General features: G+C 51.1%; 1 protein-coding gene across 1 annotated transcript in view; it reads left to right on the forward strand.

Annotated features, from left to right (window-relative positions):
• Positions 1–3,726, forward strand: part of LOC146796560 (cytochrome P450 3A21-like) — a 200,704-nt gene extending 196,978 nt beyond the window's left edge. The window contains exons 13-14 of the mRNA XM_085629196.1: positions 426–1,135; positions 1,391–3,726. Coding sequence (XP_085485322.1) covers positions 426–524 — 99 coding nt within the window. The 3' untranslated portion in view covers positions 525–1,135; positions 1,391–3,726. The remainder of the gene's footprint in view (positions 1–425; positions 1,136–1,390) is intronic.
• Positions 3,727–16,593: the final 12,867 nt, after the last annotated feature.

Genomic DNA, 16,593 nt, shown 5'->3' on the forward strand with positions numbered 1-16,593 from the left:
AGAACAATGGTCATGTATTCCAGTTGTAATTGCAATCTTGTGAAAATGTGTGTCAAGGGGGTGCACAGATGGCAAAATATTTACAGGGCAAAAGCACAAGTAAAATAAATTGCTTAAATGTGAGTGGGCGCAGTGTATGTTTGAACGTGGTGAAGTGAGGGAGATGCAAGGAATTGCATTGGGGGAAGAGTGAAAAGAGGGTGCTGAAGAGGAAAGAGAGGTGGTTGAAGATGTGCAGATCTTTTAAAAAAATATATTCTTCTGGAGGAGGATCCAGCCTGGACCCCACGTTAGTCCAATAAGCTTGCACGTGTCCCTCACTACATAAGTCATACCAAACTTTTATGACTTACCACTTTCAAATGTCACTAGCCGCCACTGCATTTAAATGTCACTGATGATTTTTTTTCTTTCCTTCATTGTAGATTCCACTTGAATTGGACACCAGGGGCTTCATAAAATCCAGAACACCAATTTATCTAAAACTTGCGCCCAGGACAGCTGCGCCGGTAGAAGATAAATGATTGACACAAAACCACACACGTTCTTCCGCAAAGCCTCCATACTAACTGCATGTGACCAATTGCGATTATCACACTGGAAAATGAAGACACAAGATATTGGACAGCAACACCCACTATTGAGGTCTTTCCCAAAGCCTCTTGTCTTTGAACCCCTATCAGTTTTTACTCTTCACCTTTGGATTTTGGTACTTTTTTTGGCCTACCTCAGTTGCTAAAATCAGCATTGCATCATCGATTGACATAATTATGCCTCGGATACGGTTATTTTACATTCAATGCAACCAATTACCGTAACCTGTTTCTCAGTTATGTGTCTGTAACATCATGGCTGCTGGCTTGAAACAAGGAAGAGAGCATCACTCATCGCATGCTGAGCCCCACGCACGCGCCAACCTTCTGTCACCTCTGAAAAACTTGTTAAAACTGCATGTCATTTGACTCTTCTATTTATCCTGGCAGTCGTGTCTCCAAGACTGTTTAAAAAAACATTTGATCGCTTGAGGGAGCTGCAGACATCTGGCACTTTCAGCTGTCAGTTAACATTGTAGGTGCAGTGAGCCTCTAGAGTTGATGCTGGCAGCCCCCAGGGCCGCGCCCGTTTTCACGGTGCAGCTGCAGGGCCGGACTGGGAACCAAAACCGGCCCTGGCAAAGTGCTCCGCAGGCCCCCCCGGGGGTTGTGGGTGCCCCCGAGCTCTTTGCCAGGGCCAGTTTTCGGCCGATTTTCATACAGGGCAAATTTTGCAGGTATGCTGCAAAAACGGCCCTGTAATAAAAACGGCCCCAGGGGCCCAAAACCGGCCCCCACCCGTGCGGCGCACTGGGGGATTGCCCGGTGCCCGCTACGGCCAGTCCGGCCCTGTGCAGCTGCCAATGTCTGGCAACCTCCCACCACCGCCTGGGCAGACATCACAGCGGCTGCAGCCATGTCCAACTCTGGAGCCTCCAAAGTGAACAGGGATCTCTTGGCAGCATAGAGGCCGCGTCACTCACCAGTTTAAATTTACAGCTAATCCGCCTGACAGGCGCAATCTGCTCCATGTTTAGGAAGAATGAAAGTGGGAGTTTCTTCTTCTGTTAACTTTCACAGAAATGTATAATTCTTTCTAATGTCCTATGCACCTCTGAAATAATATTTTCCTGCACATGGCCAAGAATGATCTTCCGGGCACAGATAAACAGACTCTGGAGGATTAGCATTGATATTTAAATGAAGTAAAATAGTGCAGAATTAGAAAAGGTATTGATTTAAATGCAGATACAATTAATTGGCAGACAATAACAATAATGTCAGAGAATTTCTTACAGCATGTGTGTCACTAGAAGGAATGTAACTTGTCTGAAAGTCATTGCTTAGTGACTAGTATGTTGCACAATCAGTTAAAACCGTAAATAATCTGTGGAGAGCCCATTCCCAAAGTGATATTTGCCATGAGGAAAAGATAGGATAATTGGATTTGTTGGGCAATAGTGCTGGTTCTTTAAAGAAGGATGCTAGGCAAGTGCCATAAGAAGGTTTGACATTTGCATCCAACCATGGGGCTAATTTATACTTTAATGGAGAGTGTCCCCTGTTTCTACACCTAGGGAGTACCCTCTCTATCAAACTCAAGGTCTGCCAGCTCAATTTAGAGGAAGGCAGACCTTAAGAATGTCAACGACAGAGTTTACTCTGGCTCCATCGCTGACATACTCCTCCAATTAGCCACCTGACTGCCCTCTAATTTAGAGTGGGTGATTAGATATATTTTATTGTTGCTGTCCGTCACCGAAAGGTAAAACATGATGCTGAAGGAGAGTAAAAAAATATAATAACCCCCATACCATGAGAGAAAATTCCTATGGTGTTTTTGTCATTAGTTTTTAATTTTTTTAAAACAAACCCCAGCTTTGGGAGTTTGTTTTTTAAAAAAATGAAGACCACTGTAAGAATTTGATGTGTGGGCGTCATATTTGTTGGACCCACCCATTAAACTTTTACAATATTAACTGGAACTGCTGTGAAGCCAGTTCCTGCCAATGTTTGGAGTTGTCCATGAGGGTGGCGGACAACTTTACATTTGGAAGGCATAGGTCCCTCAGGATGGCGGGAAAAATGTCATCCACCATCCCAACGTGCCATCTGCCTCTCCAAAGTCTAAGTCAGCCCCTATGACACAATAGAATCGGAGACTAAGATTCAATTGCATACGTTTACTGGAAGAAAAATTGATTTGAAAGATCTTTTACAACAAATTAACATTTTTATGAAACAAAACTGGAAATGGAAGCATAAATATTGAAACCTAAAAGAGATTGTCAGCTACTAATACTGAACAATACATCATATTTTCCAAAAAGACATTGCTATAATGTTTTTGAAACTGAAAAAAAGATTACAAAAGTATCAGAAGATCAGAATTTAAAGCAATACAATAATTACATCATGTTGTATTCAACAAAAAGGGATGTTCTGATATAAACATAGACAAGCATTGGCATTAAGGATACACCTTACCTTTGCTAAAAAGAAGAGGTTAAATTAACTTAAATAGTGATCCCATATACTAATTCTTCTAGATAAAAGATTAATAAAAAATGGATTACAAAGAAAATGTCACAACTGTTCTCAAACACAGGTTCTTTCTAGTATATCCAGTTTATAAGCAAGCAAGGAAATGTTGATGTTACTCACTTTTTGAGAGGTGCTTTTTGGGGTGAAATTGATACATTTTATAACTTAGCTTTATTATTTTCTTTATATGCTAGTATTTACTTGTTTTTTTTGTTCAAGGAATTTATATTACATCATCATGATTGGGAATAAAACTTAGGACTTGGTGTACATTTATAGAGTTGTTTCCTTTGATTTAGGTTTATGTTAAGTTTTAATAAAAACATTTAAAATATAGGTCATCTATTCCTTGTTACATAATTTGAAATCTGTGTTTATAAGTTGATTAGACATGGCAAAAGAATTGGAATAGTTCGGAAAATATTTAAATAATGTACATCATTCCATTAAACTAATTTTGGAAAGATGATGTCGGAGAGATAACTTGTTAAAATCGCAAGTTAGAGTGGAACAAAATCAACTGATCGAGATGAATTTTCTGTCGCACACGTCTGCTGAATTGAATCCTTTGCCTTGCATGTAGAGTGCTTTAATTTCAGCATATGTGCAAATTTTATGTGTGATTCAAATAAATGAGAATATCTTTTTATTTATGGCTTTTTAATCATTATTTTATACTATAGTTTTAGGATCACTGTTATTTGTTTTGCTATAGTTTGAATGAGCCTGTATTGTTTTTTAAACATCGAAGGGTATATTCACAAGAACGTGTGATAACTACCGCAAGAGTAGCCTAACGCAACTCTCAATATCGCAGCCCATTGCGGGAAAATTACGCCGTGCCAACCAAGTATTCACAACACGGAGGTAGCATGCGATAGTCACCAGATAACGCGTCAAATGGCGGTGCAAAATCCAATGCCACACCGCAAAAATGTGAAACGTGAACGCAAAAAAACATGCGACGAGGCCAATCGCGGTGCAAAAAGTCACGAAAAGCAGCCGCAGCCCTGCAAATACCACGCATCTGGTGGGAAAATGCACCACAAAAAACATAGAAAATACACACCAGAAACAAGCCAAAGCACGTAGCAACATGGATGCAAACTGACCTGGCGCATAGGTCAACGCGAACCCCACAACCCCCACATACCATCAGCAAGGAACAACGGGGAAGGCCAAGGAGAAGAGGAAGAGGAAGACGGGGTGCGGTCCCCAGGAAAACAAGACCAACATCACGGAGGTTACAGAACACTACCAGCAACTGACACACAAGAAGACCACCTGGAATGCAGTTGGAGTGCCGAGGAGGACAATCCAGGAGGCCAAGAGGTACCTGCATGACGTGACAACCTAAACCAGGCATAAACCCGCTGCCAACAGGAAGGCAGCAACGGCGACAGGAGGTGGGAGACCTGCGCCACAGGAGGAGCTGGAGGAAACCAGGCCACAGTCATCAGTGTAGAGACGGTGCAAGGAGAAGGCAGTACGGACACAGCTCGAGAGGACCTGACACAACATCAACTGGGAGAGTAACCAACAGGGACTGGGGGAATGGGGGTAGATAGACACAATGGCACACATGCACAATGAGGCGTAGCACACTGCACACCCACAATCACCCAGGATCATGTCCCTGATCCCCTTGGCACACTGCAGCACACACACATAGCAAGAACAGCACACCCACATTGATGACTATGCGCATAGCTGACACTGCAGAACAGAGGACAAAACTGGCTCCGCACATGCACAGAAACATGCCTACTACATCTAACAGAGCAGGAAACTGTGAAATGGAAATGTACGCATATGACCTCACATCCATCATGTAGTCCAAATGTACACTGTCCCGCAGCAGGATTCAGCACCTCACGAACAGTCACAATGTACATTGTCATACAGTCTGCATGAAGACCAGAACAATGCACAAACATACATGTCCACACAATGTCAACATGCATCTCCCCTTCACATTGCAGAGGGGCACACAACACCTCCAGCAGAGCACACAAGACAACCCATTTGTGATGCCGGAGAGGACTACCACACCTTCGACACCGACACCCTACAACAGTACATGGACATCACACGCAACTCACCACCAGGACCCGAGCAGCCAAGCTACTCAGAGGACACAGAGCCTACAACAGACCACACAGCAAGAAGCACCCTGCAAGCACAGCTGGCTCATGACACTTCACCCACCCACAAATGGCACCCCGTTGCCATGTGTCAGCACGCCAAAAGGAGGTGGATGAACAAATGTGATTGGGGTCCAAACCCATGGAAGGCGACCTAGATCACATACGTTGGTGTCCATTACACTTCAGGGACCACCCACACCCCACAAAGGAGACCCACACAGCCATAGAGACACATGCAGATGCACATTCACAGTACAGGACCACGCCCCGGCGCACGCAAATAGCAGTCACACACCCAGGTCGGCTCTGCCTACGACGGCCCAGCCCACTCCCCTTACGAATTGAGTGGGTGATGACAAAACTACATGTCTAAACTCCAATCCGCTGCATGCGGTGACATATCTGCATCCGCTGTACACAGCACAATGTAATGTTGTAGGGCCCAGGGCCCTCATGCATACAACAAGACCACAGGGACACACGCAGATATCATGTTGAACTGGCTACGGGCACATGCGCCCGGCCCCTTTATTGGCAGGGCCACATGTACAGAGACGCCTGTGCTGGATGTGTGTGGGGTGAGTGGGGTGAGTGTAAGCCAGCACGCTTGAACAGTAGGCACCAGTGCAATGGGACCTGAAAATACCTGCATAACAGAGTCAACTGTTGAGCAACATGGAGGGAGCCGGAGAAAATCCAGAGGACACACAACATGCAAACAGAAGTGTCCGTGAGTTGCAATGCACTGCAGTTGGGGCACTAGAGATGAGCGCGCTCATGTTAAGAAAAAGTCTTGGTTTGTGTCCCTTCGAGATATTCTGGATGCAGATGCAGTGTGGTGTGTGTGACCTGCATCAACTTCCTCAACAACATCCCAGGTCTCCCACATTGATTGAGATGACATTGCTGCGCAGCCTCTCACAAGCACAAAACACAATCAGTAACGGACGATGGCTTCCGGGGCACTGAGTCAGTGGCACCTGGAGTGCTAAGCAGGGTATCAGTCTGATGATGGCATCCACGTCAGGTGTTTTGCAACTCCGTAGGTTTGTCAGGACCACCGTTTCGACTCTGACAGATGGCAGTTGGAGGTTGTACTGGCGGAGGTGGCGTGTGCATCCTGCAGTGATGCGACGTCCGGGCAGGTCAGGACTCGATTTGATGTGTGAGCCCTGGTGGTTCGCATATGAGGCCGGAGGCAGCGGACAGCGCTGGGCCACATGCCCATGGCGTCGATGACCCCAGAACCACCGTCACAGATGTCATCCAATATTCATTCAGACAGGCTCCCTGACGTGAACTTCACAGAGTTAGTGGCCCCGGATGCACAGAGGCCGGCACAGGCACCCTGCCACGGAACAGTGACTTACGGTGCAGTCAGATGGGCCATGTGACCTAAGCGAGTCCTCATCAATTTCCGAGGTGTATGTTGCAGATTGTTGCGGAGGACAGTGAAAGGTGTCCTCAAGGGCATGAGGCGAAAGGTCTGATGTTATCCGGAAGCAGCAAATGGTGGGGTAGAATGCCACGGCCTCGTTTTCGCAACAAAGTCACTATCACCGCCATGATGGCGACGACAACCCCAAGTCCATGGACTCAGTCACCCCCATAGTCCAACCAGAAAGTGACCATGGGTCTCGGGGAATAGACATCTTGGCACCGGGGTTGAAAGGGGATGCAGTCTGCAATGAGGCCTGTACAATGACATGAAGTCTTCCATAAACAAATCGTGGCTGAATTTGAAGGTGTGTATGACCTATTCGACCACAGTGTAGGTCGGGGGCAGCGGTCAGCAAGGGTCCACAGCCAGCTGGTGTTGGCATAGAGTTAGTGGCAACAGGGCAGTTGTCAGTAGTGTTCGATCACCTCCGTGACGATGATCCTATTCCCTCCGGGCTGCAACGCGTCATCTTCTCACACCTCTCCTTGCATGCACAGATATGTAATCTACCGTTGAACAATCGATGTTCAGTTCGGTTCTGTGACCTACTCGTGCGCAGCGTAGGCCGAGGGCAATAGTCCGCGAAGGCCCACAGACACACGTGGTTGTGATGCTATGCACAGAGTTGGTGGCACTACATCGAAGGGAGTACAATGATGTAAACTCTGCAAAGAACATATGTACTCTGCAATGGTGTAATCAAGACTCAGTTCCAAATGTGTGACCTACTTGACCGTAGTGTAGACCGGAGGCGGCAGTAGAGTATGTCAAGGAGAAAAAGGTCTAAAGCGGGCCTGTGTCGTGGCGGCCGCAATGGTCTGAGAGGCTGCCAAGGACGCGGCACTCGGGCTTGGAGCTTGTGCAGGCATGTGGTGGGCCCTCCATGACACACGCCGGTGTCCAAATGTGATCAGTGTGACCTGGCTGCGAAGGGGCGGGCCTGACGGCTTCGGGATCCAGCCGGCGGGGGTACAGCAGGCGCACAGGACCGCAGGCAACTCCGTTCATGAGGACGGCGTCGGTCTTGTGGCGTGGTGAGAGGCGCCACCCTGGTAGAGACGTTGGGCTTTCCGGAAGAGGACCACGCCCAGGGCTACGTGCTTTTTATTCACACCCCTACGCTGGCCTGGCGTACACCGGGCCATCCCACTCCTTTCAAGCTTAGGGGGGGGATGTTACAGGCAACATTTCCGTGAACTCCCCCACTGGCTGGTGAGACATTGTTGCGTCCACTGTCCACTACACTCCATACACCAGCGGTGTATGTCGCCATGGATATGGGTGTGTTTCGCATGCTGCAGTCTGTCCAGCACATCTCATCCACTTTTGGCATTGTGTACTTTCCCATTCATGGGTCACTTACCTACTCCACACATGCCTGGTTGCCACCTCTCCCCACATTCGGCTATTGTGTGGCTGGGGTGCCATGCCATTGATGGCTCATGTGCAGGGCTTGCCCAGGTTACCATTGTGAGTTGTTCTGTCGTGTCTGGTGGGTGGGCATGTTGTTTTGCATGTTCGTTGTGATTTTGTGTCAAGTGCATTGCCAGTGTTGTGAGTTGCATGGTTGTGGAGTTCAGGTGGGTGGGGTGTTCATTTTGTACTTGCCAAAGGAATGTGCATTTCCCTTGGTGCCATCCTGGTAACTCTGGGTGCTGATGGTCTGTCAGAGGATGAAGGTATCATGCACACTGGCGGGGAATTTGTAAGCGACATCGGTGGAGGTTCCACGGTGTTCGGTTGTTGCCTGCACATTGATGTGAGACGTGTGCTTTCTGTTGCGGTGATTGTGTGCTGTGTTGGCAGGGGGCACAGGTATGCCATGTGTACTGTGGATTGCCCCCAACACGTGCGTGCATCCAGCTATGGCGTATGGTCCTTGCTTGGTCTCCAGCAGATCCTGCGCATTATGTTGGACGTATGGGGACTGGGGTACCAGGCTGATGGTGATGTCCAGGCAGGTGTGAGGAACTGGGATGTGGCTGGCTGTGTGACTCCTCCGACTGTGGTGGGTGTTGGTTGGGGACCAGGGGCCAACAGGTACAGCACAGCCAGCAGCTTTGTGTGGTGTGGGATGTTTGTTGTCCGCTGTGTTGGTGCCAACGGCCTGTTGGGCGTTTTTGGTCATGATGCGTGCAATGGTTGTCCTTTTGAGCCTGTATTGGCCAATGTCATTGTCAGGTGTTGGGTCTGTGAGGGTGGTGTGTTTCCTGGGGGTCCGCTGTCTTTGTCAGCGCTGCCTGGGTGGTGGTCCTGGGGGGGGGTTGTTCCGGGTGCTGTATGGGGTCCTGGGGTGGTGGCGTTGGGTGTTGTGGCCCTCTTGGGTGTCTGTGAAGCAAGACCAGTGGCTCCATGGCATATGCTACCCTTCCGATGTGGCTGTGGGCTGTGCTCCCTTTTGTGGTGCAGGCTGGGGTCCGACTTAGCACCAGGTCAGAGAAGGTGTTATTTTCCTGGTGCTAACACGCCTCATCACCTGTTTTGTGTTCTTATCGCGGTTCTGGCTTTCCGTTGTGAATGTTGTGGTGTGGTGTTGTCGTGGCTTTTGGCACGGGAATGCCTACTCTGCATCTCATTAGCGATAGGTCATCCGTGGCGATGTTTTTTGCAGCTGCTATCGCAGGTAAACTGGTGCTGTGGGCTAACACCAGCTTGTGAATGGGGTGATAAATTTATCGCAACTTTGGCTGCGATAAAGTGCTGTTAATTCGGCGATAGTTCCTTGTGAGTTTAGAACAGAGGAGTGTCAAAGCAGACAGTGAGCAAGCTCAGAAATGCAGGGTCCAATTGTCACCGGTAAATTTATATGCAGGAGTTTACTCATGTGAAGTTACACTCCTGGTCTGAGGCACAGATTTGTCAAGAGCATGCTTTGCTGTTACATCAGCAAGGTGAAGCAAGGCAACACAAGCCCTTAAGTCAGATTTAATATGCCATGCATCGCCACCTTGTGTGGCTCTGCGTGCATACTAAATCTGGAGCAATGCAAGGCAACGCAAGTCGCTGCCTTGCCCTACTCTGCGTTGGAAAGGCATTCCACGCATCCATCCATTGTTTTGGGCAAATTCCCAGATTTACTAAGATTAGTAAACCTGGGACTGTGTAAAGTCACTATGCCTTCCCAGGTGAGGTGTAGCGAGGAGAAATACGTTTACTTCTCCTTGTTATCTTCTCTTTCTACATGTGCTGCATTCTTTGGCACAAGTACAAAGAGGAAACTGCTGCAGAGCATTGTTTTGTGCAGGAAGGTGTCCTGCATGCACAAAACCAATCCTGCCAAAATGCAGGCACCCTTGCACTATGGCACAAGGATGCCTTTGTTGGCGTTTGGCAGCCACAAGAGCCCCAGGACATAGAGAGAGAGCAGGAATGCCCCATATCGTAGTAATTATGGCGCATTTCTGCTCTCTCTATTTGACGCAGCGCATCAAGTTGTCTTGCTGCCTTGCATTGCACCAAATGTTGATAAATCTGGCCCTAAGTATAAAGCCCCACTTTTTTGCCATTTGCCATTTCTGAGTGGAGATTTACATTTAGGAGAAAATTAAATGAAGGGCTAAAGACTCTTGTCACTGAATTTATGAGTGTAAATTTACTATTGTTATCTTTTATCAAGTTTGTGGAGATCTCAGCCACTGTTGTGGGGACTTCATTGTAGGGAAATATATCGAGGGAAGTTAGTTCTTTTTTAAGATAAATAAAATGTATTTTACGCAAAATAAAAATGTAAAATGATCACACACACCCACTGACATTTTCCTTTTATTTAATTTGCAATAAGCTTATGTAAAAGTTATGTCTATGTTATATTCAAGGGGCTGTAATTATTATAAAGTCTACCTCCATTGTTTCCTGTAAAAGTGTGTGGCAGTATTAGTAATGGGCCATGTGTGGTGGTTTACTTACTCCAATGCTGGGGTATAATTAAGCATGTTTTGACACTTAGGACTATAGTAACTTTAGAAGTGTATTTTGTGAACAGCAATTGTCTTATACCTATATGGGTCTGTGTTTAGCATGTCCCTTCCTAAACCCTTCATTAAATATTCCTTACCCCACCCATTCTGTAGTAATTATTTTCTCACCATTCATCCTAGCCTCTCCTACATTTACTACTAAATCTGATACTTTTGTACATGGAGATCTTTCCCACTGGGCCAGACGTCTTTGTACAGAAAACATAGGAGGGGTGAAAGTGGAGCTCTCGGGGTGTACGTTTGTGAATTGCATGTTGTAGAATGTGAAGTAGTGGAACTGGAGTACTACTTTAAGTAATTAAGAAAGAAGTAGTATTAATGCTCAAATGAGTGTGGAGTTACCCATAGGTGCCGATCACGATCCTGCAAAAACCGGGTACGAACCGTCGGACGGAGCACAATCTCCGCCCGACGCGTACCCGGTCGTCAATTTTCACAAACAAGGAATTACGATTCGCACGGGTACACCATCACCGTACGAATCGTAAAAAAGCCCGACCGAACCAAAAAACACCTACCAATGCGATCCGGGAAAGCGCCGACCTGACGTCGGGACGCTCGCAGCCAGCCATTCACGACCCAGGAATCACGATTCGCACCGACGTCACCCCGCACGGTGAATATTTTGCGGCAGCCAAAAACTGCCGGGAAATCAGGACGACGCGAACAAGGACCACCAGTACGCGACGGACAGACAGGACGACGCGAACAAGGAGGACCAGTACGTGACGGACACACAGGACGACGCCACCAAGGAGGACCCGTACGCGACAGGACGACACGATCAAGGAGGACCCGTACGCGACAGGACGACGCGAGCAAGGAGTACCAGTACGCGACGGACAGACATGGACCCGAACCTACGAGTCATCCCTGCCCTCATAGCAGTACACCTCCTCTACAGGTTACGACGCAGACGCCGCAGAAGGTCAGAATAACTAAGGGAGGGGGGAAAGTGGGGTGGGGTGGGGGTGGCACGACCAGGGCAGGCCACAAAACAACCACATAAGTCACACACCACACATGGCCTGGACATACCTGACTCCCATGCCCTGGTCACCACTTGGGGGTGGGGGCGTGTCCTGATAAGCCAGCGACCGCCACAACGGAAGTCCGTCACCACGCGAACCGGCAACACAACCAGACAGGTACGTCCCGTACCCACGCCTGAAGAGCGTGGGTACGAGTCGGACCACGCCCACACACGTCACCCCAACAATGGCGGGACGGATCGCACCCACGTGGCAAAGGCCTGGGTACGGGCCGCACAAACATCACATAGCGTGGGGACGGATATGTACGGACCCTACCCCCAACCCGTATGCAAGGAGCGTACCCCCCAGCCCAACAGTGTAAGTACGACCCGTACCCCCACCCGCGTATGCAAGGAGCGTACCCCCCAGCCCAACAGTGTAAGTACGACCCGTACCCCCACCCGCGTATGCATGGAGCGTACCCCCCATGCCAACAGTGTAAGTACGACCCGTACCCCCACCCGCGTATGCAAGGAGCGTACCCCCCAGCCCAACAGTGTAAGTACGACCCGTACCCCCACCCGCGTATGCAAGGAGCGTACCCCCCAGCCCAACAGTGTAAGTACGACCCGTACCCTCACCCGCGTATGCAAGGAGCGTACCCCCCAGCCCAACAGTGTTAGTACGACCCGTACCCCCACCCGCGTATGCATGGAGCGTACCCCCCATGCCAACAGTGTAAGTACGACCCGTACCCCCACCCGCGTATGCAAGGAGCGTACCCCCCAGCCCAACAGTGTAAGTACGACCCATACCCCCACCCGCGTATGCAAGGAGCGTACCCCCCATGCCAACAGTGTAAGTACGACCGGTACCCCCACCCGCGTATGCAAGGAGCGTACCCCCCAGCCCAACAGTGTAAGTACGACCCGTACCCCCACCCGCGTATGCATGGAGCGTACCCCCCAGCCCAACAGTGTAAGTACGACCCGTACCCCCACCCGCGTATGCATGGAGCGTACCCCCCATGCCAACAGTGTAAGTACGACCCGTACACCCACCCGCGTATGCATGGAGCGTACCCCCCATGCCAACAGTGTAAGTACGACTCGAACCCTCACCCGCGTATGCAAGGAGCGTACCCCCCAGCCCAACAGTGTAAGTACGACCCGTACCCCCACCCGCGTATGCAAGGAGCGTACCCCCCATGCCAACAGTGTAAGTACGACCCGTACCCCCACCCGCGTATGCAAGGAGCGTACCCCCCAGCCCAACAGTGTAAGTACGACTCGAACCCTCACCCGCGTATGCAAGGAGCGTACCCCCCAGCCCAACAGTGTAAGTACGACCGGTACCCCCACCCGCGTATGCAAGGAGCGTACCCCCCAGCCCAACAGTGTAAGTACGACCCGTACCCCCACCCGCGTATGCATGGAGCGTACCCCCCAGCCCAACAGTGTAAGTACGACCCGTACCCCCACCCGCGTATGCATGGAGCGTACCCCCCATGCCAACAGTGTAAGTACGACCCGTACCCCCACCCGCGTATGCATGGAGCGTACCCCCCATGCCAACAGTGTAAGTACGACTCGAACCCTCACCCGCGTATGCAAGGAGCGTACCCCCCAGCCCAACAGTGTAAGTACGACCCGTACCCCCACCCGCGTATGCAAGGAGCGTACCCCCCAGCCCAACAGTGTAAGTACGACCCGTACCCCCACCCGCGTATGCATGGAGCGTACCCCCCATGCCAACAGTGTAAGTACGACTCGAACCCTCACCCGCGTATGCAAGGAGCGTACCCCCCAGCCCAACAGTGTAAGTACGACCCGTACCCCCACCCGCGTATGCAAGGAGCGTACCCCCCAGCCCAACAGTGTAAGTACGACCCGTACCCCCACCCGCGTATGCATGGAGCGTACCCCCCATGCCAACAGTGTAAGTACGACTCGAACCCTCACCCGCGTATGCAAGGAGCGTACCCCCCAGCCCAACAGTGTAAGTACGACCCGTACCCCCACCCGCGTATGCATGGAGCGTACCCCCACCACACCAGTGTAAGTAGACTCGTACCCTCACCTCGAATGCATTGAGCGTACCCCCACCGTGTATGTTCCAAGCGTACATATCCTGAAATCGGAGGTGTGTGTGCAGAGTCCACCCAGCAGTGCCCTGAGACAGGAGGGGTGTGTGCAGAGTCCTCCCAGCAGTGCCCTGAGACAGGAGGGGTGGGTGCCTATCACTCCCAGCAGTGCCCTGAGACAGGAGGGGTGTGTGCAGAGTCCTCCCAGCAGTGCCCTGAGACAGGAGGGGTGGGTGCCTATCACTCCCAGCAGTGCCCTGAGACAGGAGGGGTGGGTGTGGAGTCCTCCCAGCAGTGCCCTGAGACAGGAGGGGTGTGTGCAGAGTCCTCCCAGCAGTGCCCTGAGACAGGAGGGGTGGGTGCCTATCACTCCCAGCAGTGCCCTGAGACAGGAGGGGTGTGTGCAGAGTCCTCTCAGCAGTGCCCTGAGACAGGAGGGGTGGGTGCCTATCACTCCCAGCAGTGCCCTGAGACAGGAGGGGTGGGTGTGGAGTCCTCCCAGCAGTGCCCTGAGACAGGAGGGGTGTAACACATGTGTGTGAGGCCAGAATTATCCACATGCATACTGGCTACAAGGGAACATGTCCCCATGAACTCATGTCAACAGACTCCACACACAAGTACAGTGATCACCAAGGATGCCACGATTGTTGCAGGTGGACACATGGCCCTGCATGCATGGCCAAAGTAGAAGGGCTCCGTCACACACACAGCTCATGTAGACACAGCTCTGCGCTAAACATTGGGAACACCCTGCAGGGAAGAAAGCTGGGTACACAGAGGAAGGAATACACCCTGGGACAAGTGCACCATGCAGTAACTGCTTACATGAACAAAGAAAGTTAGCCAACACCTTGTGATGGCACAAAGATCCCAGGGTCCCACCAATGAGCAGTACACTACTACACATCCCACACACCAAAACCCTTACACACCACCCAAAACCATGTAGCAGCCCCACCAACACCAATACCAGCATAGCAGTAGTGTGATAATGAAAATAAAAGTAAGCTTTATTCAGCATGAGCACAATGTCCGTGGATTGCAGGCAGTTCAATCTTCACAAAGCCCATAGGGCAGTCAATGATTCTCAGCTGGATGGGGGACACAGTGGGATGCGTGTCCCCTACCTTGCCTGCACAGTCAAATGGCATCGTCTTCCACACTGGTGAGGGCATCAGGGGGGGGGGAAGCAACAGGCACCGCAGGGACATCAGGGCAAAGGGGCGGCGTTGTGGGTGCAGGGATGGAGGACTCCACCACAGGGGGTGGGGCAGGGCCAAAGGCGGAGGCCAGGATGGCACTACACACCTTTGCAAGGTCCTCCAGGGAGTCCCCTGCACCCGAAGGGACCTCAGGCCCCAAGGAGGGGGGGGGGGTCAGAGAGATGGGTCGCAGCGCCACTGGGGGAGGGTGGAGACAGGGGGGGAGACTCAACCACCCTGACCGGGGACCTCCTTGACCGCTTGCGTGGTGGTGTAACCGTGGGGCTCAGGGACAGAGCGGCCATGAAGGAGTCCTTGGGGGAGATGTGGCCAGGAGAGCTGAGGGGAGGGGATTTGGAGGGAGTGGACTGGGTGGAATGCGGACTCCCACTATGGCTGCGTGTCACACGTTTGCCCCCCGACCCAGTGGGTGTGCCTACCTCACCCTGTGTGTGCGTGTCAGGAGGAGTGCGGTGGACCTTCCCTGCTGGTGTGGTGCCCGTGTCCGTTGATGTGGGTGCATGCCGACGTCTGGGTGTACGTGGGACAGGCATGGGAGTGGGAAGTGTGGATGGGGCAGGGGTAGGTGGGGGGAGGTCACGCTGCAGGAGACCCACTGCTGCAGTCAGTGTGGAGTCGATGGACCTCAGCAAGTTGCGTTGGTCAGCCTGCGATGAATGAATGCCCTCCAAGAAAGCCTCGATGTTGGTGAGGGTTTTGCCGTGGGCATGGAGGACATTAAGGATCGCAGCCTGACCAACCTGCAGTTGCCGCTGGATGTCCACAGACTCTGCATTGGCGGCAGCAGTGGAGACAGGGGCAGGGGGTGCGGTGCCTGGCAGGAAGGAGACATGCTGTGACCGGGCACGCTGGGAAGGGACACGAGCAAGTGGGAGGCGGCTGATGGAAACTGAGGGGGCGGTGCGAGGTGTTGTTCCGCTGTCAGCTGCTGGTGCAGCCTCCGCCCACTCGGAGACATCGTCCTCGGACCTGTCAGCTTCGTAGTCTGATGTGCCAGTCGACAGGTCCTCGGCCACACTCTCCTCCGCCTCTGTCCCACTCGATGTGCCAGACCCGATGTCACGGCTGGCACTGGTGCTCGGTCCCTCCGCCTGGTCTGTGTCCATGTCTCCCTCTGTGTCCCCCGACGATGCTGTGGGCAGGGTGGAGAGACAGAAATTAATCAGACACCTGTACACATCTGTCACATGAGTCCAATCTACATAGGTAACATTGCATAGCCTGAAAAGGAAGATCCCTAACATCTACTGAACAGGGTACCGATGTAGGGCATGAAACACACAGTTGGTTGAGCCACCATGCCACTGAAATACCATGGAGAGCATGAGACAATAGCTAAAGACAGGAAACGGAGTCTGACATAGCACCCAGGCCCTGGGGACAATCCAGCACTGCATCTGCACCACACAGCGTTGGCGAAAATACCGATGACCAGGGACCATATCCATGAACTTGAGACACATGTTGCATAGGTAATGCTGAAAACATGCCCAACATGACTCGGTCACTGCACATTGCGTGTGTGTCCAGACATATCACACACTGCCCAGACCCGGCAAGTGGAAATCAGGATTTGACACATAGGCATTGCCCGCCCCAACAAGACCCTACACGAGGCAAATTGTTGAGACACAGGTGGCACCAACATCTCATAGTCTGGGTGATACA

The sequence above is a fragment of the Triturus cristatus genome, chromosome 10 (assembly GCF_964204655.1).
Source record: "Triturus cristatus chromosome 10, aTriCri1.1, whole genome shotgun sequence".
NCBI classification, from domain to species: domain Eukaryota; kingdom Metazoa; phylum Chordata; class Amphibia; order Caudata; family Salamandridae; genus Triturus; species Triturus cristatus.